This window comes from Marmota monax, unplaced genomic scaffold, assembly GCF_021218885.2.
Source record: "Marmota monax isolate L192 unplaced genomic scaffold, Marmota_monax_Labrador192_F-V1.1 WCK01_AAM20220418_F8-fsc00017, whole genome shotgun sequence".
Lineage (NCBI taxonomy): Eukaryota > Metazoa > Chordata > Mammalia > Rodentia > Sciuridae > Marmota > Marmota monax.
The window spans coordinates 14,887,487-14,913,852 of NW_026695241.1; the positions used below are offsets into that span (position 1 = coordinate 14,887,487).

The 26,366-nt window shown below is 35.3% G+C and overlaps 1 protein-coding gene across 4 annotated transcripts in view; it reads left to right on the forward strand.

Annotated features, from left to right (window-relative positions):
• The window catches only part of Cep128 (centrosomal protein 128), a 410,851-nt gene that overhangs the window by 153,467 nt on the left and 231,018 nt on the right, over nucleotides 1–26,366 (forward strand). For all 4 annotated transcript variants that reach the window (XM_046440733.2, XM_046440735.2, XM_058577821.1 and 1 more), the window contains exons 18-19: nucleotides 18,009–18,185; nucleotides 21,890–21,949. In XM_046440733.2, the coding sequence (XP_046296689.1) occupies nucleotides 18,009–18,185; nucleotides 21,890–21,949 (237 nt within the window). The remainder of the gene's footprint in view (nucleotides 1–18,008; nucleotides 18,186–21,889; nucleotides 21,950–26,366) is intronic.

Consider the following 26,366-nt stretch of genomic DNA (forward strand, 5'->3'; position numbering starts at 1 on the left):
ATAAATAAATAAATTTTAAAAAAGAATCTGTATGTTAGCTTTTGTTTAACAAGATTATGTCAGAGTTCATATGGTGGCCCTGCACTATTGAAACAAAGATGATATTGCCGTCAGCATTTTTCATCAGTGTGATTATAAAGTATAATATCACCTTGAACATTATCAATTTCCACTATCTTATTTTAAAGATGACATTTTGGCCCAAAGAGTTGTTCCAGAACTATAGCTTTCCTTTCATAGAACTGGAAGTGGAACTCAGGGTTACCAATTCTGTTCTTTCCCATTGTATCAGACTTGGTAGGAATCATATCCACCAGTATAAAGACTTTGTAAATTACTTGAGATGCTCTACTCTCTAACTTAATACTTGCTTATTTCAGTAACTATACTTAGTTGTCTTTAGAGGACCTTATTTTTTTTATTAGAGCATAATTTTTATACAAGTATTGAAGTTCATTTTGACAAAGTCATATATGCAAGGAATTTAATTAATTTTAATCCCCACTGTCCCCTCCCCACTTCTTTTTTTTTTCTTTCCCTATTCTCTATCCTCTTCTCAACTTCTTTTCATCTAAATTTATATAAAGGTAAAGTTTCCTTTATATATGATATAATGTGATTTTGTTATCACATTATATAACAATATAATGTAATAACAAAATCACATTTTGTTATAAAAATCTTGTTCTCCTCTTCTTTATTGATCTTCCCTGTATCTTTTGATATCCTCTTCTCTCCCCAACCACTTTCTTTCCCTTATTTTGTTCTAGCCTCTACATATGAGAGAAAACATTTCACTCTTGATTTTTTGAGTCTTTTTATTTTACTTAGTACAATTTTCTCCATTTCCATCTATTTATTGGCAAATGCCATTATTTCATTCTTCTTTATGGCTGTGTAAAACTCCATTCTTGTGTATATATACCACATTTTCTTGATCCATTCATCTATTAACATGGCATCTGGGTTGATTCCATAATTTGGATGTTGTGAATTGTTCTGCTATAAATATAAATGTGACTGTATTAGTTTAGTATGCTAATTTTAGTTCTTTTGGATAAATAGATATTTAGGAGTGGGATGGCTGGATCAAATGGTGATTTCATTCCTAATGTTTTCAGGAATCCCCACACTGCTTTCCAGAGTTGTTGTACTAATTTGCAGTCCTATCAACAATGTAAGAGGGTACCTTTTCCCCCACATTGTAGCTTCAAACTTATGATTCTCTTGCCTCGGCCTCCCAAGTAGCTGGGATTATAAGTGTGTGCCATGTCACCCAGCTGTATATTGCTTTTGTAGTGAGGCATTTTGACTATATTAATTCTGCTTATTTAAGAACATGTGAAATCTTTTCATCTTTTGAGGGAGGACTTTTTTTTTAATTCATCTTTTAAGAAGGTAAGAAGATCTTTGATGAAGCAGTTTAGAGATAATTAAAGAGCACAAATTGTGAGACATTTTTTGTTAGCAGTACTTAGGAACTTAAGTGTTGAATAGATAGCATTGATCGAGATGTAGTTTAGTTCTTACCACGAAATGCTGTTAAATCACTGGTAAAATGAGAACTGGGAACTTATATTAAAGGTAGGGCTATGTTGGATAAAAACACTGGAAGTAATTTTTTTATACAAAATGTGGAACGCTGAATCATGGTAATCATAATTCACGAGTTTAATAATGATGCCCATGTTTTCAGATGATGGATACTGCTATTGAGAGTATATAGTGATTAGCCCAAAACTGAGTAGAAACATGGTAGAAACTGGATATAGGAGTACAATTTTCATGTATTTTCCCCTTTTATGACACATGTATCTTATTTTGAACTCTTAGCATTGAATTTAAATTTAGAATTATTATATTCAATAAATTACCATATAGTATTACTTTTCAGTCTGACATTTTTGGAATGGGAATCAACAATGATTTTTTCAGAAATATCTAATTAAAATCTGAAATTTCCACATACAACATATCTGTGAGGGGAAAAATGAATGAGTATAATAGAATTCTGTTTTGGCAATATATAAAGGTTGGATGTTAAATCCTCTCATCACAGTAAAAGAATACAATGTTATCTGTCAATGAAAAAAAGTTGTATTTTGATTTTAATTTTACCATCTGTTTGATATTGCTCTTTTTTGAAGACATGGGAAAAATATATATGATTGTCAAATGTTAGTTTTGTATTCACTACTTTGTAATATCACATTTCCACATTTTGACTAAGAGCTATTTGATGGTAGCAGGGAGAATTATTTGATTTTATTTTTTTCTAGAAGAATGAAAAAATAAAAGGAAATGAGCTGTTCAGTTCTAGCATTTTATTTTGATGCTTACATTTTAGGAGACTGCTTTTTCTTTGGTGTTTTAAGTATTTTTAAGTATTTGGTGTTTTAAGCTTTTTAATAATTTTAAATTCTGAGTACAATAAAGCTGTAGCCCCCATATGTTAAATTTGAAAATAAATTTAAATAAGAAACTCAAAGTAAAAGTAGAATGTATATGTAATTATATTACAGAGTCCTGTAGTTAAAATAGCATTAAAAATAACAAAATGGTCAAAGGTAAAATGATAAGTTTTGTATTTGTCATTGTTAAAGTGTTTTTAAGTGAATAACTTGTAGTCCTTAAGTCCAGAGTGGTCCTTGACTTTTACAAGGGATTGGTTGAAACAACAGAGTGCTTTCTATGTATGAAATACCATGTCAGATGTTAAGGAAAAAACTGAGGATGCAAAAGGGAAATGAATGTACAATGTGAATTCAGATGTGGCATTTATGCATGCAGCTGTGGCAGAATTAGGAGCATGAATAAAGTTGTATACAAGAAGTACATGTAGTATTTACTTTCTGAATTAGAACACAGAAATTAGAAAATGGTGGAGCCATTTTCAGAAGTTTTTATTGGTAATGAATTCTGTATTAACCATTTACAATTGAAGGGGTTGATTTTAAATTTTAAATGAATTCCAGGAGGAAAGTTAAAGTTTGTCAGTCATATTGGCACTTGACTTGGGTTTGATTGAGAGGCCTGCCATTTATTTCTTCACTCACTGGATGGTTGTTAATGTCAAAGTCCTGGGGAGGAGAGTGAACATATTGAGCACTTTTCATTAAAAGCCTGTTCTATTTAATTTTATTCATTTCTTTAGTTGGATATGATTCCTATAGTGTAGGTATTAGGCTAAGTAATGCAACTAGTATCAGTTGTGGTCAGGAAAATCAAGCAGAGTAGGCCATATAATTACTATATTGCATCTGTTTTAGTGCTTTGCTTGAAGTTAAGCAGTCCTGGCTGGCTTTGGTTAATACTAAAGGGGAACACAAAATGAATGTCCAGGTTTGTTTTCATTGAGTTTTTTTTTTTTCAATTGCCATTTAAAGTGCTTATTGACCTAATTCATTTTTCCATGTAATGTAGATCAAGAAATATTCTATAGATTTTTGACAAAAAAAAAACATAGGATGTGTTTATACTCATGGTATACATGAACTATATTATTTAGAGATTCACTTTTAAACTTTAAATATTGTTTCATAAGAACAATGCATGCATAAGTATACTATAAGGGGGGAAAAGCAGAGAAAGAAATCCCAATGGTTTTTAAAGACACTGTAAACTTATAAACATTTCTCTTGAGAGGAATGATAATTTTTATCTTTTGAAAATTCAACAATGCTTGTCCCAAATGCATAATTTGAAACCCTAGTTGTTTGTTTCTTTGTCCACATTTTGTTTCAGAATTAGAAATATATCAAAAGTGACTAATTTTAAGTAACTGATGTTTTTTGTTTCTAGGCATTTGACTTACAAGCAATATGTCATAATATAAAATGATCGTAATAATGAACGCACAAAATACCCTTTAGAAGGTATTTTTGTTTCCAACTTTGAATATTAATTTCTAGCATTGTATCCAATACATATCCTAACACCTTTTGATTATGCTACTAATCATCTTTGTAATACTCAATACTCTCCTTGAAAAGGATACTAAAAAGCCTGAGGGAAGAATAATTTCCTTGAATGGGGTCAAAAGTTTAAATTTGAATTTCTATTTTTTTCTTGTGTTTTATGAATTATTATTGTAAGCCTGCAAAAGACCAGGTTATGGATTGGAAAACTCTCGAACCCGGGTTTTAAAATACCAAATCATATGACCAGTTTTTATGTGCCATTCCTTTTTCTGTTAGCTGTATTATTTTGCTCATTCTCTCTCTCTCTCTCTCTTTCTTTCTTTCTCCTCACAGATCAGCTTTATCATTGAACTACACCCCTTAGTCTTTTTATTTTATTTCTTTTAGTTTGACATAGGGTCTTGCTAAGTTGCTGACCCTCCTGCCTCAGCCTTCTGAGTTACTGAGAGTATAGGTGTGCCCCATGATGCCTGGCCTGTCAGTCTTACTCTTATACACTATTAATCATAACTTATTCCTGTCTTTTGAAAGAAACAGTGTGAAGTTTTCATGTCTAACATAGGAAAAGGAACAGAGTATATCTAACATGTAAAATAGCAACATTTTACTTTGGAAACCATTAATCTTCTAGTAGAATTATGATGTTCTTTTGCTTGTTAGATATTTATAAAGAGCTAGCTCTTTTTTATATATGGACCCACACTTAATGCACTGGCAGATCTACTTGGCTCTATCTTTAAAATTGTGATATCTTCTTTCCTCAATGATTACAGCAGCTTGCTACTGACAAGATGACCATACTCAATGAGGTTATTAATTAATTAGTGGCAAAAAGCAAAGTAAAGCTTGCAGAAACAAAAGAAGTTATGTAAGTTCAGAGATTCTGTCCCCCACTCCCCCAAAGTATAGTTGAATTCTATTATTCTTGTTACATAGATTAAGCTTGTGACTGCATGGAATGAACATTAAAGGGTATTTATGTTCCAGAAAGTTTTTTGAGTGACTTGTATGTGAGATGTTATTAGATGCTACAATATTGAAATGAAGAAGTGTTAAGATTGCTGCTCTGATCTCATAGTCTGGTAAGAAGGCAGACATTGCATAAACTTATATGAAATATCATGGAAGCACAGAGAAGGGTCACTTAGTATTGTTGTCTACGAGCTCAAGATATTTGCTGTGATGATATCTGTGTTAGTGATGAAGAGGTACATGTTATTGGACTTTTATAATGAGTGAACAATTCATTCAATAATGACCTTTCCTTGTCCTTTGTATTTCTTTTTTTTTTTTTAATTTTTTATTGTGGGTTGTTCAAAACATTACAGATTTCTTGACATATCATATTCCACACTTTGATTCAAGTGGGTTATGAACTCCCACCTTCACCCCATACACAGATTGCAGAATCACATCAGTTACACATCCATTGATTTACAAATTGCCATACTAGTGTCTGTTGTGCTCCGCTGCCTTTCCCATCCTCCACCCTCCCCCCTCCCCACCTCTCCCCTCCCCTCCCCTCCTCTCTCTCTACCCCCTCCACTGTATAACCCTGAGGGTCTCCTTCCATTACCATGCAATTTCCCTTCTCTCTCCCTTTCCCTCCCACCTCTCATCCCTGTTAAATGTTAATCTTCTTCTCCTGCTCTTCGTCCCTACTCTGATCTTAGTTACTCTCCTTATATCAAAGAAGACATTTGGCATTTGTTTTTTAGGGATTGGCTAGCTTCACTTAGCATAATCTGCTCTAATGCCATCCATTTCCCTGTAAATTCTATGATTTTGTCATTTTTTAATGCAGAGTAATACTCCATTGTGTATAAATGCCACATTTTTTTTATCCATTCGTCTATTGAAGGGCATCTAGGTTGGTTCCACAGTCTTGCTATTGTGAACTGTGCTGCTATGAACATCGATGTAGCAGTGTCCCTGTAGCATGCTCTTTTTAGGTCTTTAGGGAATAGACCAAGAAGGGGAATAGCTGGGTCAAATGGTGGCTCCATTCCCAGCTTTCCAAGAAATCTCCATACTGCTTTCCAAATTGGCTGCACCAATCTGCAGTCCCACCAGCAATGTACAAGTGTACCCTTTTCCCCACATCCTCGCCAGCACTTGTTGTTGTTTGACTTCCTAATGGCTGCCAATCTTACTGGAGTGAGATGGTATCTTAGGGTGGTTTTGATTTGCATTTCTCTGACAGCTAGAGATGGTGAGCATTTTTTCATGTACTTGTTGATTGACTGTATGTCCTCCTCTGAGAAGTGTCTGTTCAGGTCCTTGGCCCATTGGTTGATTGGGTTGTTTGTTCTCTTATTGTCTAATTTTTTGAGTTCTTTGTATACTCTGGATATTAGGGCTCTATCTGAAGTGTGAGGAGTAAAGATTTGTTCCCAGGGTGTAGGCTCCCTATTTACCTCTCTTATTGTTTCTTTTGCTGAGAAAAAACTTTTTAGTTTGAGTAAGTCCCATTTGTTGATTCTAGTTATTAACTTTTGTGCTATGGGTGTCCTATTGAGGAATTTGGAGCCCGACCCCACCGACTGTAGATTGTAGCCAACATTTTCTTCTATCAGACGGCGCGTCTCTGATTTGATATCAAGCTCCTTGATCCATTTTGAATTCACTTTTGTGCATGGCGAGAGAAAGGGATTCAGTTTCATTTTGTTGCATATGGATTTCCAGTTTTCCCAGCACCATTTGTTGAAGATGCTATCCTTCCTTCATTGCATGCTTTTAGCCCCTTTATCAAATATAAGATAGTTGTAGTTTTGTGGATTGGTTTCTGTGTCCTCTATTCTGTACCATTGGTCCACCCGCCTGTTTTGGTACCAGTACCATGCTGTTTTTGTTACTATTGCTCTGTAGTATAGTTTGAAGTCTGGTATCACTATACCGCCTGATTCACACTTCCTGCTTAGCATTGTTTTTGCTCTTCTGGGTCTTTTATTTTTCCATATGAATTTCATGATTGCTTTCTCTATTTCTACAAGAAATGCCGTTGGGATTTTGATTGGCATTGCATTAAACCTATAGAGAACTTTTGGTAATATCGCCATTTTGATGATGTTAGTTCTGCCTATCCATGAACAGGGTATATTTTTCCATCTTCTAAGATCTTCTTCTATTTCTCTCTTTAGGGTTCTGTAGTTTTCATTGTATAAGTCTTTCACCTCTTTTGTTAGGTTGATTCCCAAGTATTTTATTTTTTTTGAAGATATTTTGAATGGAGTGGTTGTCCTCATTTCCATTTCAGAGGATTTGTCGCTGATATACAGGAATGCCTTTGATTTATGCGTGTTGATTTTATATCCTGCCAGTTTGCTGAATTCATTTATTAGCTCTAATAGTTTCTTTGTAGAGCCTTTTGGGTCTGCTAGGTATAGAATCATGTCATCTGCAAATAGTGATAATTTAAGTTCTTCTTTTCCTATTTTTATGCCTTTAATTTCTTTTGTCTGTCTAATTGCTCTGGCCAGTGTTTCGAGAACTATGTTGAAGAGAAGTGGAGAGAGAGGGCATCCCTGTCTTGTTCCAGATTTTAGAGGGAATGCCTTCAGTTTTTCTCCATTCAGAATGATGCTAGCCTGAGGCTTAGCATAGATTGCTTTTACAATATTGAGGTATGTTCCTGTTATCCCTAGTTTTTCTAGAGTTTTGAACATAAAGGGATGCTGTACTTTGTCGAATGCTTTTTCCGCATCTATCGAGATGATCATATGGTTCTTATTTTTAAGTCTATTGATGTGGTGAATAACATTTATTGATTTCCGTATATTGAACCAGCCTTGCATCCCAGGGATGAATCCTACTTGATCATGGTGTACAATTTTTTTGATATGTTTTTGTATCCGATTCGCCAGAATTTTATTGAGGATTTTTGCATCTAGGTTCATTAGAGATATTGGTCTGTAGTTTTCTTTCTTTGAAGTGTCTTTGTCTGGTTTAGGTATCAGGGTGATGTTGGCCTCATAGAATGAATTTGGAAGTTCTCCCTCCTTTTCTATTTCCTGAAGTAGCTTGAAAAGTATCGGTATTAGTTCTTCTTTAAAGGTTTTGTAAAATTCTGCTGTATACCCATCCGGACCTGGGCTTTTCTTAGTTGGTAGTCTTTTTATGGTTTCTTCTATTTCCTCAATTGATATTGGTCTGTTTAGGTTTTCTATATCCTCCTGACTCAATCTGGGCAGATCATATGACTTAAGAAATTTATCTATGCCTTCACTATCTTCTAATTTATTGGAGTATAAGGATTCAAAATAGTTTTTGATTATCTTCTGTATTTCTGAAGTGTCTGTTGTGATATTGCCTTTTTCATCCCGTATGCTAGTAATTTGAGTTCTCTCTCTTCTTCTCTTCGCTAGCATGGCTAAGGGTCTGTCGATTTTGTTTATTTTTTCAAAGAACCAACTTTTAGTTTTGTCAATTTTTTCAATTGTTTCTTTTGTTTCGATTTCATTAATTTCAGCTCTGATTTTAATTATTTCTTGCCTTCTACTTCTTTTGCTGTTGTTTTGCTCTTCTTTTTCAAGGATTTTGAGATGAAGTATGAGATCCTTTATTTGTTGGTTTTTTTCTTTTTTTAAGGAATGAACTCCAAGCAATGAATTTTCCTCTTAGAACTGCTTTCAATGTGTCCCATAGATTCCGATATGTTGTGTCTGTGTTTTCATTTATCTCTAAGAATTTTTTAATTTCCTTCTTGATGTCTTCTATAACCCATTGATCATTCAGTAACCTATTGTTCATTCTCCAAGTGATGTATGCTTTTTCCTTCCTTCTTTTATCTTTGATTTTTAGTTTCATTCCATTATGATCAGATAAGATGCATGGTATTATCTCTACTCCTTTATATTGTCTAAGAGTTGACCTGTGACATAATATATGATCTATTTTTGAGAAGGATCCATGTGCTGCTGAGAAAAAAGTGTAACTGCTTGATGTTGGGTGGTATACTCTATATATGTCAATTAGGTCTAGGTTATTAATAGTGTTATTGAGTTCTATAGTTTCCTTATTCAACTTTTGTTTGTAAGATCTGTCCAGTGGCGAGAGAGGTGTGTTGAAGTGTCCCATGATTATGGTGTGGTGGTCTATTAGACTCTTGAACTTGAGAAGAGTTTGTTTGACGAACATAGCTGCACCATTGTTTGGGGCATAAATATTTATGATTGTTATGTCTTGTTGGTGTATGGTTCCCTTAAGCAGTATGTAGTGTCCCTCTTTATGTCTTTTGATTAACTTTGGCTTGAAATCTATTTTATTTGATATGAGTATGGACACGCCTGCTTGTTTCCAAAGTCCATATGAGTGATATGATTTTTCCCAACCTTTCACCTTCAGCCTATGTATGTCTTTTCCTATCAAATGCGTCTCCTGTAGGCAGCATATTGTTGGGTCTTGTTTTGTGATCCATTCTACTAGCCTGTGTCTCTTAATTGGTGAGTTTAAGCCATTAACATTTAGGGTTATTATTGAGATATGGGTTGTTCTTCCAGCCATATTTGTTTATTTCTGTTACTAAACATGGTTTGTTTTCCTCTTTGATTATTCCCCCCCCCCTTTACTGTCCTACCTCCCACTGTTGGTTTTCATTGTTATTTTCCATTTCCTCTTCCTGTAATGCTTTGGCGAGGATGTTTTGAAGAGATGGTTTTCTAGCTGCGAATTCTTTAAACTTTTGTTTATCGTGGAAGGTTTTAATTTCATCCTCCATCCTGAAGCTTAATTTCGCTGGATACACAATTCTTGGTTGGAACCCATTTTCTTTCAGTGTTTGAAATATGTTATTCCAGGATCTTCTAGCTTTCAGAGTCTGTGTTGAAAGATCAGCTGTTATCCTGATTGGCTTACCCCTAAATGTAATCTGCTTCCTTTCTCTTGTAGCTTTTAAAATTCTCTCCTTATTGTGTATGTTGGGCATCTTCATTATAATGTGTCTAGGTGTGGATCTCTTATGATTTTGCACATTCGGCGTCCTGTAGGCTTCTAGGATTTGGGATTCTGTCTCATTCTTCAAGTCTGGGAAGTTTTCTCGTATTATTTCATTGAATAGACTGCTCATTCCTTTGGTTTGGAGCTCTGTACCTTCCTGTATCCCAATGACTCTTAAGTTTGGTCTCTTAATGTTATCCCATATTTCTTGGATGTTCTGCTCATGGTTTCTTAACAGTCTCACTGAGCTGTCTATGTTCTTTTCAAGTTGAAATACTTTGTCTTCATTGTCTGATGTTCTATCTTCTAAGTGTTCTACTCTGATGGTAGTTTTCTCCATTGAGTTTTTAAGTTGGTTTATTGCTTCCTGCATTTCTAGGATTTCTGATTGCTTGTTTTTTATAACCTCTATCTCCCTGTATAGTTGATCCTTTGCTTCCTGGATTTGTTTGCGTAATTCATTGTCGAAGTGATCTTTCATTGTCTGATTTTGCTGTTTAATGTCTTCCTTGATACTCCAGATCATCTGAAGCATGTATATCCTGAATTCTTTATCTGACATTCCATCTGCTGCAGCTGTTACCTCTTCTAAAGTTGCGTTGACCTGCATTGCTTGTGGTCCTTTCTTTCCTTGTCTTTTCATACTGCTTGCGTATCTTTCCTGCAGGTGCGGGCGGCGGCTCTGCTCTCTCCTTATTCCAATTGGGGTGTCGTGGCTACCACGCCAGCAGGTCACTGGGCCTATTCTGGGAGCTGGCGGCGGCTCTTTTCTGCCCCTACTCCAATTGGGATGATGAGTGTACCACGCCGGCAGGCCACCGGGCCTGATCCGCCGGTCGGTTGCAGGTTTGCCTACCCTGCAGGCGCGGGCGGCAGCTCTACTCTGCCCCTACTCCAAATGGGGTGACGTGTCTCATCCCCCTACCAGGAGACCAACTGCTTATGTCACCGCTGGTATTGATGAAGTTCTCTCCTCCGCCGCTTTCTGCTGACATCAGATCTCTGCCATGTTGGTATCCTATGCGAATGGCAGCATTTCATTCCCCTTGCCGGGCAACCAAAGCAACGGGTGAGTCCTGACCGGCCCTCAGCAGGACCCGGACCGAGACGCAGTTTCCGCGGGCTCCTAGCCCCGGTCTAGGGAAGTTCCGGGAGCCGGAACTCGCCGCTCCGTGCTTGGTGTAAGCTCCTATAAGTGTAAGCTCCAAGAAGCAGTCCCCGCGGGCTCAGTTCCGGGAGCCGGAATTCGGCTGCTTAGTGCTTGGTGTATGCTCTGATAGTAGCAGGGTCCAAGAAGCAGCCTCCGCAGGCTCCGCAGCCCTGGGCCAGGGCGGTTCCGGGACGGTTCCGGTAGCCGGAACTCGGCCACCCCGCGCTCGGTGTTCTCTCCGATAAGATCAGATTCTAAGAAGCACCCAGGCGCTGAACCCTAGCAATCTGTCTGCAAGCCGCAGGCGAATTGCAGCCTGAAATTACCTGTTCTATGGCTGAATGAGCTGCGGTCAGTTGAAAACAGGGAAGGTGACATCAGTTTACCAACATGGTGGCTGCTGGCCTCCTCTGTGGTCTGACCGGTGTGGAGAACCGAGATGGACCGCTTCCTTCCCTCGTCTCGAACCCAGAATTCAGCCCTGAGTACGGTGCTTGCGCGGCCGGCAGAAACTGCAGCGCTGTAACCCTGCGTCTCTATCCCAGCGCGCGCTGCAGACTCTAGCCGCGGGGCGATTTGCTGAATAAGCAGTGTTACCCTCCGTGCGACAAACCTCTCGTGTTTGAGTCCCCATAGCCGATCCTCGTGCGATGGAAATCCTTCTTCCAGGTTCCGGAGCACCCCACTATTGCTGGAAATTCCTAACAAGATATCCTTTAGCCGTCCTGACTTGTCATACTCCCACACAGTGAAGCAGCACACGGGGGCAATGCACTCCCCTCGCCGCCATCTTCCTCTCTGTATTTCTTGATACTGTTGGTTTCTCAGGGAACAATTCTCAGGTTGATTCGTGGAGATGTTTTTGAAACCCAAACTCTTGAGTTTAGAATTATTATTGTTTTTGTTGATGTTTTCAAATCAATCAGAGTTGCAAGACAATTGTAGTTGCAGTAGGGTAAATTTCCAGACTAAATTCTTTCCAAAATACCTACAATAGCAGTAGTAGCTTCCTTCTCTTTGAGTGTGTTAGAGTTTCTGTGCTGGCTGGTATTTTGTATTGTATCTTAACTTTCTTGTAGCTGAGCCAACTGTTGGTGTAAATAATGTGAGCCTTCTTTAGAGGTCAGATAAATGGCTTCCAGACAGATTCAATTTTTGTTCAGGATAGTTTTATAATTTGACTTGTAATGCTTGTGAGTGTTCTCGATTTAAGCTCAGGTATAACAGTTAGGCTGGGCTATGGATATATTCTTCCTCAAAATGTTTAGGTTATATGTGCAGGTTTTATTTCCAATAACTTTGAGTTAAATTTCATTAATTTTACTTTTTGCCTTTAATGTTATTTGACTGCCCTCTTTTCCTACCTCTTATTGTATTTCTTCTCCATCTCCTGTTGATGTATTGAAGAGAGTCTTTGGGTGAAATAGCAACATATTTGCTTACTGAAGTTACTTTTTAGTAAAATAAAAGCATTATTTTTGTAAACTAATGTTTTATTTAGGTATGAGTGTTTTATTTAATACAGTGTTTCTGTTAAGGTATGTGAAAAACTGTTTTTTTTTTTTTTTTAACTTCATGTAATAAGTATACTGGAAATAAAGTGGCATTTCTGGAACTCTTAAGACATTAAGGAATCTCATAAGCTTTTACTAAGGAGATGTTATTTTGGACACACTCTAGTTTATGGAAGTTGTTACATTTCCTTTAAGATTATGTATCCTTTTAATCTTGGAGTCTTTAGGAAGTGTTTTGAGTTTTAAAGAGTGTTAAACCATAAATCTATAATAAGAGTAATGTTTCTTAAATTTTGAATTACTGGTCATTTGATCAAGTCAGTCTGTAGTGTGTGTGTGTGTGTGTGTGTGTGTGTGTGTGTGTTTATTATGAAATTGTAAGCAGTCTTATTTTTTATATCCTTTAGACAAAAATGCTGACAATATAATCCTTTACTGTCCTAAAATGGAAGCTTCATAAAACCTTAGCTGTCCTGAGAATAGAAGTATATCTTGCTTAGTTGTGTGGATAGTATGCTTCTTAACTGATTGGCCCAGAACAAACTTTACTGGTACATAGGTAAATCTCCAGTATAGATGGATACCTCCTAGAAGTTTGGAATATTGTTCATGTCCAGTGTGCTTTTTGGCAGTATATTCTGAGGAGGCCAATATGTCATATATTTTCATATATAATGGGGGCTTATTCAGAATTTGTTTTGAGTTTTTCTTTCTACTTTAAGATTTCACCAGTCTCGTGACCTGCTAATAAAGATAACCTTTCTGAGTTTTTCACATTATCTTTCTAAATTCAAATTTTAAGGACTCAGCCTTTCTTGCATTTTAATAGAGAACTCTAGTCAAGGAGTCAGAGAGCTTAGGTTATGGTTGTGTAGGCTCTTTGATTTTAGTCAAGTAAGGCTTTGATTTCCTTATGTACAAAATAAGGGTTGGGTTGTTTTCCAAGGTTTTTCTCAAACTCAGCCATTATCAAGGATATCTTCTTCTTGGATCTCCTAGATTATTAAAGTAAGATGTATGTATTTTCCTTTCTACTCTCAAAGAAACTCCATGTATTCCATATCTCAGGTACCTGTGTGAATTCATCCTGAAACACTGAAGTTGGACTATGTCTTCCACATTTCTCAACATCCTCTAAACTATTGTATTTCGTCTTTGATTCTCTAAAAATATGTTTATCTTGCCATAGGGTCATGAGATATTGCCCTTCGTGAATTCAACAGAAGACCAGAGAATACCTTAATGATGTCCAAATATTATCATCTGCTTTTATTAAGAAAGTGCTCACAAATCTGACAGTGTGATTGGATTAATTTAACAATTTCTTGCCACACCATTACCCCAGAATTCGCTGTGCTTGCTTTGTTGGTATAGTTGTTTTTGAAACATGGATAGAAAGAACTATTTCAATGGGTGCCATAAATAGGGTTCAGATAGATATTCCCAAGCCAGAAGAATGGGATGGAACAAAAGTGATATAATTTCTTTTTTTTATTTTTAATTTTTTTAAAATACACAACAGCCATGGACTGCATTAGAATCCTTATTACACATATAGAGGACAATTTTTCATATCTCTGTATATAAAGTATGTTCACGCCAACTTATGCAAAGTGACATAATTTCATGGAGACATTCATTGGCTCTCTTGGGGCAAGAGATATTTGTTAACTGGTTTACTCTGTCTTTAGTATGCTTTCCATAAATATTTGTGGAAGGAATAAATTAAATCCCACTATAGTTGGTCTATTGGTCTTTTTTTCATTACTGTAAGAAAATACCTGTGCTATTTAGCTCATAGTTTTTGAGGCTAAATATCCAATATTGGCCATTTCCTTGGCTGCATTACATCATGGCAGATTGCATCATGATGTAAATGTGTGGGAGTGAGCAATCATATGGCAAGACAGGAAGCTAGATCTTGGGGAGGGGCTATATTTGATCTTCTGTTACAACCATCTTATGAGAATTAACCAGAGTCACATGACAACAATATTAATTTCTTCTGTTCACAATGCCCCAGTGACCTCCCACCACTTGATTTGCCTCTCAAAGTTCCTACCATCTCTCACATTACCACACTGGGGGCCAAGCCTCTAACTCTTGAACCCTTGATGGACAAACCACTTCCAAACCATAGTGCTGCTTAAATAGAATGAAGAATTTATTTAAATCTTAAATTTAGGGTCTCAGAGCACATGCAAGGAATGGGGACCAATATAGTGTAGTGGCAGAAACCTAGTCAAATAAAATAATGTGGAAAGAACTAGGATTTTTTTTTGTTGTTGTTTATTTTATTTTTGTGGTGCTAGAGATTGAATCCTGGGGACTCACTCCTGCTGGGCAAGCATTCTACTACTGAGCTCTATCTTCAGCCCAGAACAGAAATTTTTACCTGGAAGGTTAGAAGGTTTAGTGGGGTGAATAATTCATGTGTTTACTTTAATTCTTAAGTATAGCATTTATATTCACGGGGAACTTCTACAGCTTTGTCAGGTACTCTTTTTATGTGAAACTTGAGGTCTTCAAGTACCGTTTGGATTGCACCTATAAGAAATGCCAAAGAAGGAGTTTCTGAAGGAACAGGTACTTGAACCTGATCTCTGTGTTTCATGTGAGTCCATGATTCTCTGAGTTTTACTTCAAAAGGATCATAGCATGCTAACTGTTTCACAAAGAATAGTGAAGTGAGCAATGTCATTGTCTGTCTTTGCCAAAGAGGTAAAACTTTTAGAGCTGAGAATATTAAAAAAATTTAAGATTATCAAAAGATGGAAATAATTTTATATTTTTATTAATAAGAGACAAGTAATGGAGATCACAGAAAAGTTATAGTGGGTAAAAGAGATGGCTGTGAGTAAAGTGAGGAAAAAGTCCTTTAGAATATCATTGTGAATTGTTTGGATTTATATTATGGACAGTCTTCTAATATATCAGTAACCTCTGATAGAGCATTTTCTTCATTAACATCACACCAGTGATGCCATAACAGCCATCCTGGGCCTATTTATGTGTAGGGGAAACTTCTTAGCACACCTCAGAGCCTTGGAGAGAATAGATATGCATAGCAATTAGTAAAATCATCTTTATAGTCTTAAATATTTAAATCATTTGTTCAGCAAAGTGAGGGATTTTAAATATTATTACAAACATGTTTTATCTTCTGAAATTAGCATTTATTGAGGGAGAGATGCATGATTATATTTAGAATTGATGTTTTTAATGCTATGATATAAATATCATGCTGTTGGGTGATTTGCTTTGGAAGAGCAGAAAGGAAAGGAGACTGGGTCTTGAAGAATTAACTTTGAAGCACAGAAAATACAGTTGGTGGGTACCTAGGAATAATAGGAAGATTAACATCCTCATCTATAGACTTGGTCAAAGCTTGCTTTCTAATGGAGATATTAAAAATTTGTCAAACATTATTCAAAGTCAGGATGTTAATTTTTCAAAATGGGGAGCGTAAGAGTTGGTGAAAATAAGAGTGTAAGAGTTGGTAAAAATAAGAGCGTAAGAGTTGGTAAAAATAGTGATAGATCTAAAGAAATGATGTATCAATCTGGAGTGAAAGTTTGTACAGACATTGAATGTGGACCGAGGAGAAGGTTTGGGAGATACACTTCAGCAATCTTCATCCCAACACTGCCCAGAAGAATGGAACATTCCTGTGATTGTGGTCTGAACATTCCTGAGGTGTAGATGACATGCTAGATTGCCATTAGCGTGGTGCCATTTACGTATTATTTTATAAAACAGATTCCCTCTTTGTTCTGATTTCCACTTCATTAAGCAACATTGACTATAATGTGCCTTCCATTTTGTTCATTCCACAGGGAGGTTAATCACTGACTGTGCTGACACGAGCATTCTGATCCACATGGCAGTTAGGGTTCTCATCATAAACTAAGGTGGATAATTGAATGGTGTTTTAGTTTGTACATTAGTCTCTTGTGAGCTTAATGTCTCTCTGATGCTTAAAGATGACTCTATTCAGAATACCTAAAAGAAAATAAATTCTAGTTCTTAAGTTTACAAAGCTGAGATTTATACCTGGATGATGGATTATAAAGATAAATACTGTCTTTTGCCTACCAGCTGATTTTGAAGTAGTATAGCTTCAAGTAGACTTGTACAAGTCAGTTGTGGTCAGAGGAGACATATATAGGCATAATTGAAAAACTGTTGGTAGTCAAAGTTTGAGACAGTGCAAAGAAGGAAGATGAGGCAGATAAACAATAGTAATATTAATGATAAGTGAGATATGTAAGGGCAGAAGGCAGGTTGTCCAAGGGTCTTTCCCTTTGAGTAGAGGAAGTTTGGTTCATATTTTAATGTCAATCTAAGTGAAAGGACAAAGCATTTGCATTTCTTATGGTAAAACCTCATTCATTTTTTCATGATTACTTTTCTTTGAGTTGAATCTCATTGTTCTTTCAGATTCAAGCTGGGTTTGTTGCCCATTAATCTTGGTCTTTTTATATTTAATAGGATAGTTATCATTACATAACAGCATTATGTAATGATTGAGGACATAATAACCATCCATCATGATTTTGGTGTGTCTATATATATGTGTGTGTGTGTGTGTGTGTGTGTGTATATATCCCCCTATTATTTTGTGATAAGCCTATCTGTGGATTTCTCTAGCACAGGTTGACTATCCTTATCCAAAATGCTTGGGGGCCAAAAGTGTTTCATATTTTGGAATATTTTCACAGACTTTACTGTTTGAACTTCTCTAATCCAAAATCCAAAATGCTCCAAAGTTTGAATGTTTCTGAGTGCAGTATTAATGCTCCAAAAGTTTTGTGGTTTTAGATTTTGTTGTTACGGATTAAGGATGCTCACCTTGAATGAAATTGCATAATTATAGTGATTGAGAATGGATTTGCCTACAGTAGGCCCCAAAATTTAATTTCTTAAAGGAATCCTTAGAAAACCCTTTTGATTAAGTATGTTTACTTTCTTAGAATATATTCCTATCTTGCTTTTATCACATTTTCATGACTCAGTGACATTTAGGTGGTATAACTGCATTTGGCTTTTTAAGAACTAGGTGAAATAAAAGTAATAGCACTTGTTTTTTTTTTTTTTTCCCCTCTCAAATGAAGAAACTAATAGTGTTATATTCGGCTCTTTACTAATGTTTAGGGCAAACTCAGTTTGTGGCTTTAGCTTTTACTCTCTGATCCATTAATAGAAATGTGCTATTGAATGGTAAAGGATTTTTTTTTCACCATTTTTCATTATATAATTATTATAATATTGTTTGTCAAATATCTGCTCACCCGTTTTTAATCTGCCTCACTTCTGAATTCTATAACTTTATTTTAGTTAAGAAGTAGGTGGAGTGTTTTATTTTAGTTAAGTAGAAGGACTGATAGAGTCAGATCTATTTTCTAATCCAATTCTGCAATTTGAATGTATAGATAGTACAAGTATTTTTTCCTCTACTTAATCAAACTTCTATTTCATGTCTTTTTACAGGAAAAACATATAAGCAATGAAGAAGAGCACTTAAGGAGGATGGAAGAAGCCCGACTACATCTCAAGGATCAACTTCTTTGTCTGGAGACTGAACAGGAATCCATTCTTGGTGTGATAGGAAAGGAAATTGATGCAGCTTGTAAAACTTTTTCCAGGGACTCGATGGAGAAATTGAAGGTATTTATGAGTTCTCATTGTGACTTAAATTTTCAGTTAGTTTCCTAATATCTAATTATAATTGGATTGTAATATATGGTTACATAGTAGTCACATTTTTGTTCTGGAAAGTTTTAAGAAAGCAAAATAGCTTCTTGCATTTTTAAAGAATAAATTATACCTACAATTTACAATATAATTATACCTATAGAATAAACTATACCTATTGCTATTACACTGTCATAGTGACAAAAAGTGTGGTGTTATTCATTGAATTACCTATGTCTTACTGTTTTATGAGAGAGACATCAGTTCTGACTCAGGAGAATATCCTTGGAGTTTAGAAATCTGAGTTTCAAATTTTTCATTATCATAGTGTTATGGTTTAGATATGAAGTGTCCCCAAAAAATTCGTGTGTGAAACAATGCAAGAAGGTTCAGGGGAGAGTGATTGGGTTGTGAGAGCCTTAACCCAGTTAGTGAGTTAATCCCCTGATAGGGATTAACTGAGTGGTAACTGAAGTGGTAGGGTGTGGTTGGATGTGGGAATTGGGGGTGTGGCTTTGGGGTATATACATTTTGTATCTGGAGAGTAGAGTTTCTCTCTGCTTTCTGATTTTGATGTAAGCCGCTTCCCTCTGCCACACTCTTCTGCCATGTTGTTCAGCCTCACCTTGAGACCCAAGGAATGGAGCCAGCCTTCTGACTGAGACCTCCAAATCCACAAGTCTTTAAATAAACTTGTCCTCTACAGTTGTTCTGGTTGGGTTCTTTTAGTCACAGCAGCCAAAAAGCTGACTAAAACACATAGGCTGATTTGTTGTTAGTGTATTATTTGCTACCATCCATTGAGTTCTGTATTATAGGTTCAATGGAAAGTATGGTATATACAGTATTTCTCTTAACCCCTAAAACTACCCTATCCCTTAGGTAGTCGAATCCAATCCACTGTAAAGGAGAGAAAACTGAACCTGGAGGGGTTAAATAACTTGCCCTGTCCATCCATCTAATCAAATGCTAATCTAGGACTTCTAACATTAGAGGACTAACTCTGGATCCTAAAAACATACCCACTATGCTATCTGTATTTGGTTTACTTTTTCTATGTTTAAGAGGAGTATTGCAGCTCACTTTGTAGTTGTAGTGAAAAAAAATAAATATTCAAGTGATTATGGATGTTTTGAATTCCTTGAAGGGGAGCACTTATGTCAAATTTAGTTCTGGTCTAAGACTTAGCATTTGCTCTCACCTCTAGGAAATCACCAAGGGGTTTTGTTAGAGTTAAAATTGGTTATTTGGTAGTTCATAGTTCTGTGGGAGAAAGGCAGAAGAATCATGTGGAAATTTTCACAAAAGGAATAATTTCAATTCTTTGTCATTTTCTTGATTTTTAAAAAATATTGCTAATGAAATTCAGCTACTTATGTACCAGATGACTACAGAAAAATGAGCTTGAAAAATGTTCTGGAGAATGTTGATATTTCTAATTTTTATAGGTGTGTATATAAAGTCACCATATTATTTATTCTATTTAATAGATGCATATAACATTTGAAAACTTTAGGACATATGATTAAATCACTAATATTATAAAACATTTAGAAAACTATCTGAATTAAAGATATCTCATTCTCATAGGTCAATCTTTGATAATTCCAGAGCTCAACTAAGTAGATTTAGGTATACTTCATGTCTTTATTTATGTCTCTTCCCATAACACTTGATCTGAATATTAATTCTGTTGTAGAGCATGAAGAGGATGGGTTTTGGATTAAGATAGATGTAGGTTCCAATCGACAGTAGTACCTTACAAATTTCTAATGTATGACTTTGAATCTGTTATGTAATCTCTCTATACTCTCTAAGAATTTATATCTCCAATTGTAAGTTGGCTCATTATGAAGTTAATGTAAGATGACATATAAAGTTATATACCATAATATGAAATATTTTGCATTTAGTAAATACTAAGGTGACAATATTAGTATTAATGTCAGCTATTGTTATATAGTATCTTTTTTGGTAATATATTCACATATGCACATGTCTATTCTTTATCATTTTGTAGTGAAAGGTGTGTTGTAGTGCTCTTGCCATGACAGACCTTGATGTTTGTTTATGAATGATGACATCTTGATAACAATGGGGTATTGAATGTGTTCTGTGTGCTGGACACTGTGCTAACTCTTATTTTGCTTGGTCTTAACCTTGGCCTTATCTGATAGTTTGTCTGCTTTACATATATTCCCAGCATAGGAAAATTAAGCCACCACTTGCAAGTGGTCGATGCTGTTCTTTTAAACATGAAATGATATGTAAATCTGTGAAGCATGTCACAGAATATAAATGTTACTAATATTCTTTATATCAGATTATTGTTTATTTCAATTTTGAGCACTTTAGGTTAATGAAGATTTAATTGAGATATATGACATAATTGAGTGAAAAAGTATATTATAATCATACTTTTAGAGAAAAATCTATTTCTAATACTCTTTCTTATTATAATCCATCACAAGTAGATGTTTACAAATATTCATCAGTAGACTAGATAGTTAAAGGGAAAGAAAACACTGAGAAGTAGGGTGATTGGCAAGAATTGTACAGAAAAGGCAGAGAGGGCCTAAGAGTAGGGCGAGATTTAGATAGAAAGATGTATAAGAGAGAGGCTGGTTATAAAAATACAGCACTTTTGCACATGACATGAGGTAGTCACTTTATGTGTATGTGTTTTTCCTGTGTCAAAATGAATTAATGTGTGATATTGTGATACAGGAAATTAATGTGCACACACACTAGGTGGTATGAAAGTATGCAAGAATAAGCATAGACATCTCTTTACATAGAGATTAGGATATATTCAAACAAAATATCTAGGAAGAGATAATATCATATGTAGTGCAGGGTTCAAAGAAAGGAGGAATCTGAAAAAAATTGTGTTTGCAACTATTGTTATTGACAACCTTTGAGTATTGCTTTATTGACAACCTTTGAGTATTGTTATTGACAACCTTTGAGTATTGCTTTACTTTATTAGTAAGACAAAACCAAATTGCAAGGGATTTTATAAATGAGTTGATATGAAGAAAAACAGGGAAACTATTAATTAATGAATTATAGAGTTTTGCTATAATCATGAAATATGTGAACATATTACCGAAAAAGATACTATATAATAATAGCTGACATTAATACTAATATTGTCACCTTAGTATTTACTAAGTGCAATAAAGCAATATTTGTATGAGGTCATGTCAATGAGTTTTGAGGTTTTGTCAGCTTTTTCAAAGGACGGATGAGACAAAATGGCCATCAGAGTGATGAAGAAGGATAAATGCGACAAAGAATTGAATTTCCATGTAATTACATATAAACCTCTTCAAAATGCATTTTGTGGAACAAGACTGAGGAAAAAGATACAAACAAAAGTGAAATAAATTGGCTTTCATCAAGGCTGCTGTCCATGAAAGATTACATGGAATCAGCTTTCAGAGATCCTGACAGTGATAGCACTTGATAGTTGATTTTTTCATGTTTCTATATTTAATCTAAATGCATTTAATAAATGGTCATTTGGAATTGCTTGAGTTATTTTTACTAACTTTTGTTTTTTTAAATCCTTAACTTTAGTGACTATGCTTTTGGATATTATGGTGAAGAATTTCATTTATACAAGTTCATGTCTGAGAAAATCCATTTCTAATACTCTTTCCTCTTTTTTGTAGGTTTTATCCTCTGGTCCTGATATTCTCTATGACCCACATCGCTGGTTAGCAGAAAGCAAGGTAATTATTCATGCTTATCCTAAGTTTATCATAATATTTATGAACTGTAAGGCATCCTATTTGGCTTATTCATATATTTTGTCATATACTGACAGTTTGTCATGATTCATTCTAGGAAAGATGTCAGTGCAATACATTAAGAAAATTTTATGTTTCTTATTTTAACATTTAGAAATTAGCCAAAATATAATTTGGTTATTTGGGGTAAGCACAAACAGTCTGGCAGCTCAATATGGCTCAAGCAAATCTTCTCACCTTGCCGAGTAATTCACAAAATGGAGAGGTGTGAACTTGATATTCTGAAGATGACTTCCCTTCCTCATGAGTCTTTGGCATTATGATTTGAGTTTAATGGAAGGTAAGCAAAAACAAATCGGACAATTTTCAAATTTTATAGAAAAGGTTCTACTACATTGTGGGATAAGTATCAGCTACCTTAATATATCAGATCAACTTGCAAGTTCATTTATTAGGATTTATGGGATATTAAGACCATTTAGTTTTTAGTACCTACTTGAAGTACCAACTCTTATGCACTTGCACTCCTTTTTAGTCTAGTTTCCCTTAGTTTTAAGATACTAATATCAAAAAATATTTCATTTAAATTCTATAAGAAAACCACCTATACCACAAACTTCAACAATAAACTCCAATTTAGGATTTTATTACAAGAAAGAACCTTTAAGTTTTGTCTATTATCCTTATTTTAAAAATAAGTGAGGTCTCAGAGAAGGAAAGTGACTTGTGCATTGCCATGTAAAGAAAGAAAAACCAAATTACCTGACATATCTGAGTCACAATTAGTGTGTTAACCACTATACATACTGTTATCTAAAGTCTTTCTTCATTCACAAGATTCATTAATTGTATAATACTTTGTGTCACACTGTGGATATAAGGACTAGCAAGCCATGCACTTTGCTCTCATATAGTATAATAGGGAAAACTCAGATGTAAACACATTTTAAAATATTTTAGTGTGCTGTCTTGTTATAGACATGTCACCATTGAAAAAGGAACTTAGGACAAGGAAATATCTCTGACATTTGTACTGAGATGGCCGTGGAATATGATATTGTAAGCATATCCTTAGAAGCTGTATTGGAAAAGAGCAATGTTTTAAAATTGGTCCAACCAAATATATGTAGAAGTTTTGCAGTTGGCTAGTTATGGTAGAACAGTGGCAAGAAGATAAAGAGTATTTGAGTAATCACAGATAATGAACTGAGGTTGTTGAGTAAGGAATAGGTGGGAGGCCATGCAAAGATAGAAGTCACCTTTGAAGGCCAGCTCTGCACTAGACAAGTCTCTTCAAACAGAAGAAAGAAACAAAGAACATTTTTGATAAGAAAATAACAGTCTTATAATTGAATACTAGAATTTATCTTACCTCATAAATTTTTCTTTACAAACACTAATGCTCTGCTTCCCTAACCATTTTTGATAGAAATAAATGCAAATTTGTATTTTTGTCACCTGCATAGCAAATTTAGAATATACATGTTTTGCTATCTCAGTATTTTTTGGCCAGAAACTTCTGTTGTGCATTAATATAACATTTCTCTTCTTTTTCCCAACTCTGCAATTCTGACAACAAGAGCAATGTACTTGGAATTTTCTTTCAAGTTAAAATCTTTATCATTTCTGAACAGAAAGCTTTCACTGCTGTGGTTCAGGTAAATTATGAGAGCCAGAGATGACTCTTAATCATAGCTCTTTAATTTGGGAGCTAGCAAGCAGTTTTCCCTTATCATTTAATGGGATTGAACTTCTGATCAGACCAGTTTTAATACTGCATGAGACAACTGTTCTTTCTACACTGTAAAAGGCTGTGATAAAAAATACCATCCTGACCAACTGACTAAGGAGGAATTGAATCTATTTACTAGAAAGATGGCTTAGGTTATTGATGGGCTACAATACTGTAATTCCCATGAACTATGACTGGACAGCTCTATAAGTATTGAAGATAAGATCTCAAAATCAGAGGACAAAAACTATATGGAAAGTAGAATTGCTATTCAGCTAGTCCATGCTGACATCTTGCAGTATTGGAAGGACCTCTGAGAGGGCATTTGGTAATTGTTTTCATAAATCAACTAAATGAATTTCTTCTGTTAGTGTTAATTCTAGAAGAACTGGAGTATTGGGTGGGGATTTTATCACTGTTGCTTGGTTGGCAGCGGTGACATCACATAAACGTGAAGTCTACCTGAGAGTTGGACCAGGTTCAGAGATAAAATAACCAATGAAAGGTCAGGATAAGACATTACAGGAAGGAAGAAGGTAGAGATGGTTGTTAAAAAATGCCAGGAAAGAGTTCCTGTAGATTAGGGATGTATTTTTGTCATAAATTCTAACAAGGCATGTAGAGGTCAAATTTTATTTAGATTAACTAATAACGAATAGCTACAATGTCTTAGAGACTACGTGACAAGAGATGGGCATTAAAAGGAGTAAGACATGGTCCTGCTTCCTGGGAACCAACTTTATTTAGGAAAGGCAGACACATATGCAGACAATTTTACTAGATTTTAAGAACTGTGGTACAATTATGCTGATGCTACCGCAGAGGCTGATAATGCTGATGAATCTTGAAATATGGTACAGAGAAAATTATTTTAGGAATGGCGTGGAAGAATAGCATGATAAATGCAAAGAAACCCAAAGTGCTTTGGCAAGAGTAGAATAACAAAGGGTGAGACAGAGAAGAAGGGGAAGAGGCCACAGGCAGAGAGAGGGATTATGTTTGTAGAAAAGTGTATTGTCTGTCATTTTTAGGAGCTTGGATTTAGATCTGCATGTTGTGAAGAATCACAAAGGAGCTTTGAACAAGTGAGTGACATGCTCATGTTTATATTTTTGAAGGATTACCCTGATAGTAATGTGAAAGACAGATTAGAGGTGGTAAGATTTGAGGCAGGTAGACAAGTTAAGAGGCTTTCCCCATAGACTGGGTGAGATAGGGTGACACTCTTTATTAAGGATTTTTTTAAGAGATTTAAAAACAAGCAAAGATGGGAGTAAAATTTTGGTGATAACTTGCCAGTGATGATTAATGTTATGTCAGAGGGTGCTGGATTTTCAAGCCAAACTAGAACACTCTAGGCAAGGTTGGTATTCAAATAAATGGGGACGCACAGTCCTAGGGAGGCAAACTAACAAAGGTATTGAATGAGATTCTGAGGCAAGAATTGGTATCCAGAAAGTTCAGTTTGCACTGGAAAGTCAAAAGAGAAGCAAGGACACAGGCGCAGATCAGAATTTAGATTCAAATTGTAGAAATAAACGGGAAATAGCTTAAAGACACTCACTGTGAGACAATAGGGACAGCTTCCCAAATCTAGAGCTAACAGGCACTCTCTCAGGATGGAACCACATGGTAGCTAACAAGAATCACAGTTTATCCCACATCTTAAATTACCATTTAGTGATATTGAATAAAGAAAAGCTGATGTCTTCTGCACAGGTAGGATCCTCAGTGCTCTAATTTTCACATTTAATTCTAGGACACCAATATTAATTACTTCCTTAAGATGCAAACAGGTGAATTTAATATACTTCTTTGGCTATAGAAAGCTATATTCTTCCTTCTTGGTCTTTATCCCATTGTTTTGAGTCCTCATTTACTCTTTTTTCCTTAGTCTGTAAGTTTTACCAGGAAAGTTATCTGTCTTTCCTATTCCTTATATTTTTAGCACATAACTGCAATGCCAGGCTAATGGCTCTATAAATGTTTTTTTTTTTTAAAGTATCTGTCTCTGTCTATCTATTCATTTTTTCCATTCAAGTTGCTTCCTCAGATTAAATATTGTAGCTTAATATTATAAATAAAAAATTTGACTTCAACAAATGTTCTGCTTCTGGAGATTGCTTTTATTTGATCAGAGTTGTAAACATGAAGATTATGTGGACAAGAAACACACAACTTGTTTGGGGAGTTTTCTATATTATCCTCTGCTATTTTCCCTAGGGTTCACACTTTGTAGTATAACATGTTCAGGGCATCGATAATCATTTTCATTTCCTTCCCATAAAACTATGACAGCTTTTGAGATCATATTGTTTGACCTCAGTTTGTAGATAGGAAAACTGAGGCTTGGGCAGTGTTGAGTTTTACTTAAGGACATAAAACTAATTAGTTACTGAGAATGGTTTTGAGCTTGAGTTTCTGAACTCTTTGCCATTGCTTCTCTCCCCTGGATGTGTAAATTAGACTTGAATATAAACTTTACATTTGTTAATATTGTCATTTTATAACATGGACATTTTTAAACAGTCATTGTGTGAGAAATATTAGACCCAGTGTGTTTAATTGTGTTGAGGGATCTGAATAATCATTTTTGTAGTCATACAGAAAAGAAAATATTGTACTTGGTATCTTGATTCATTTGTTGAAAATATACTTTAGAGATGT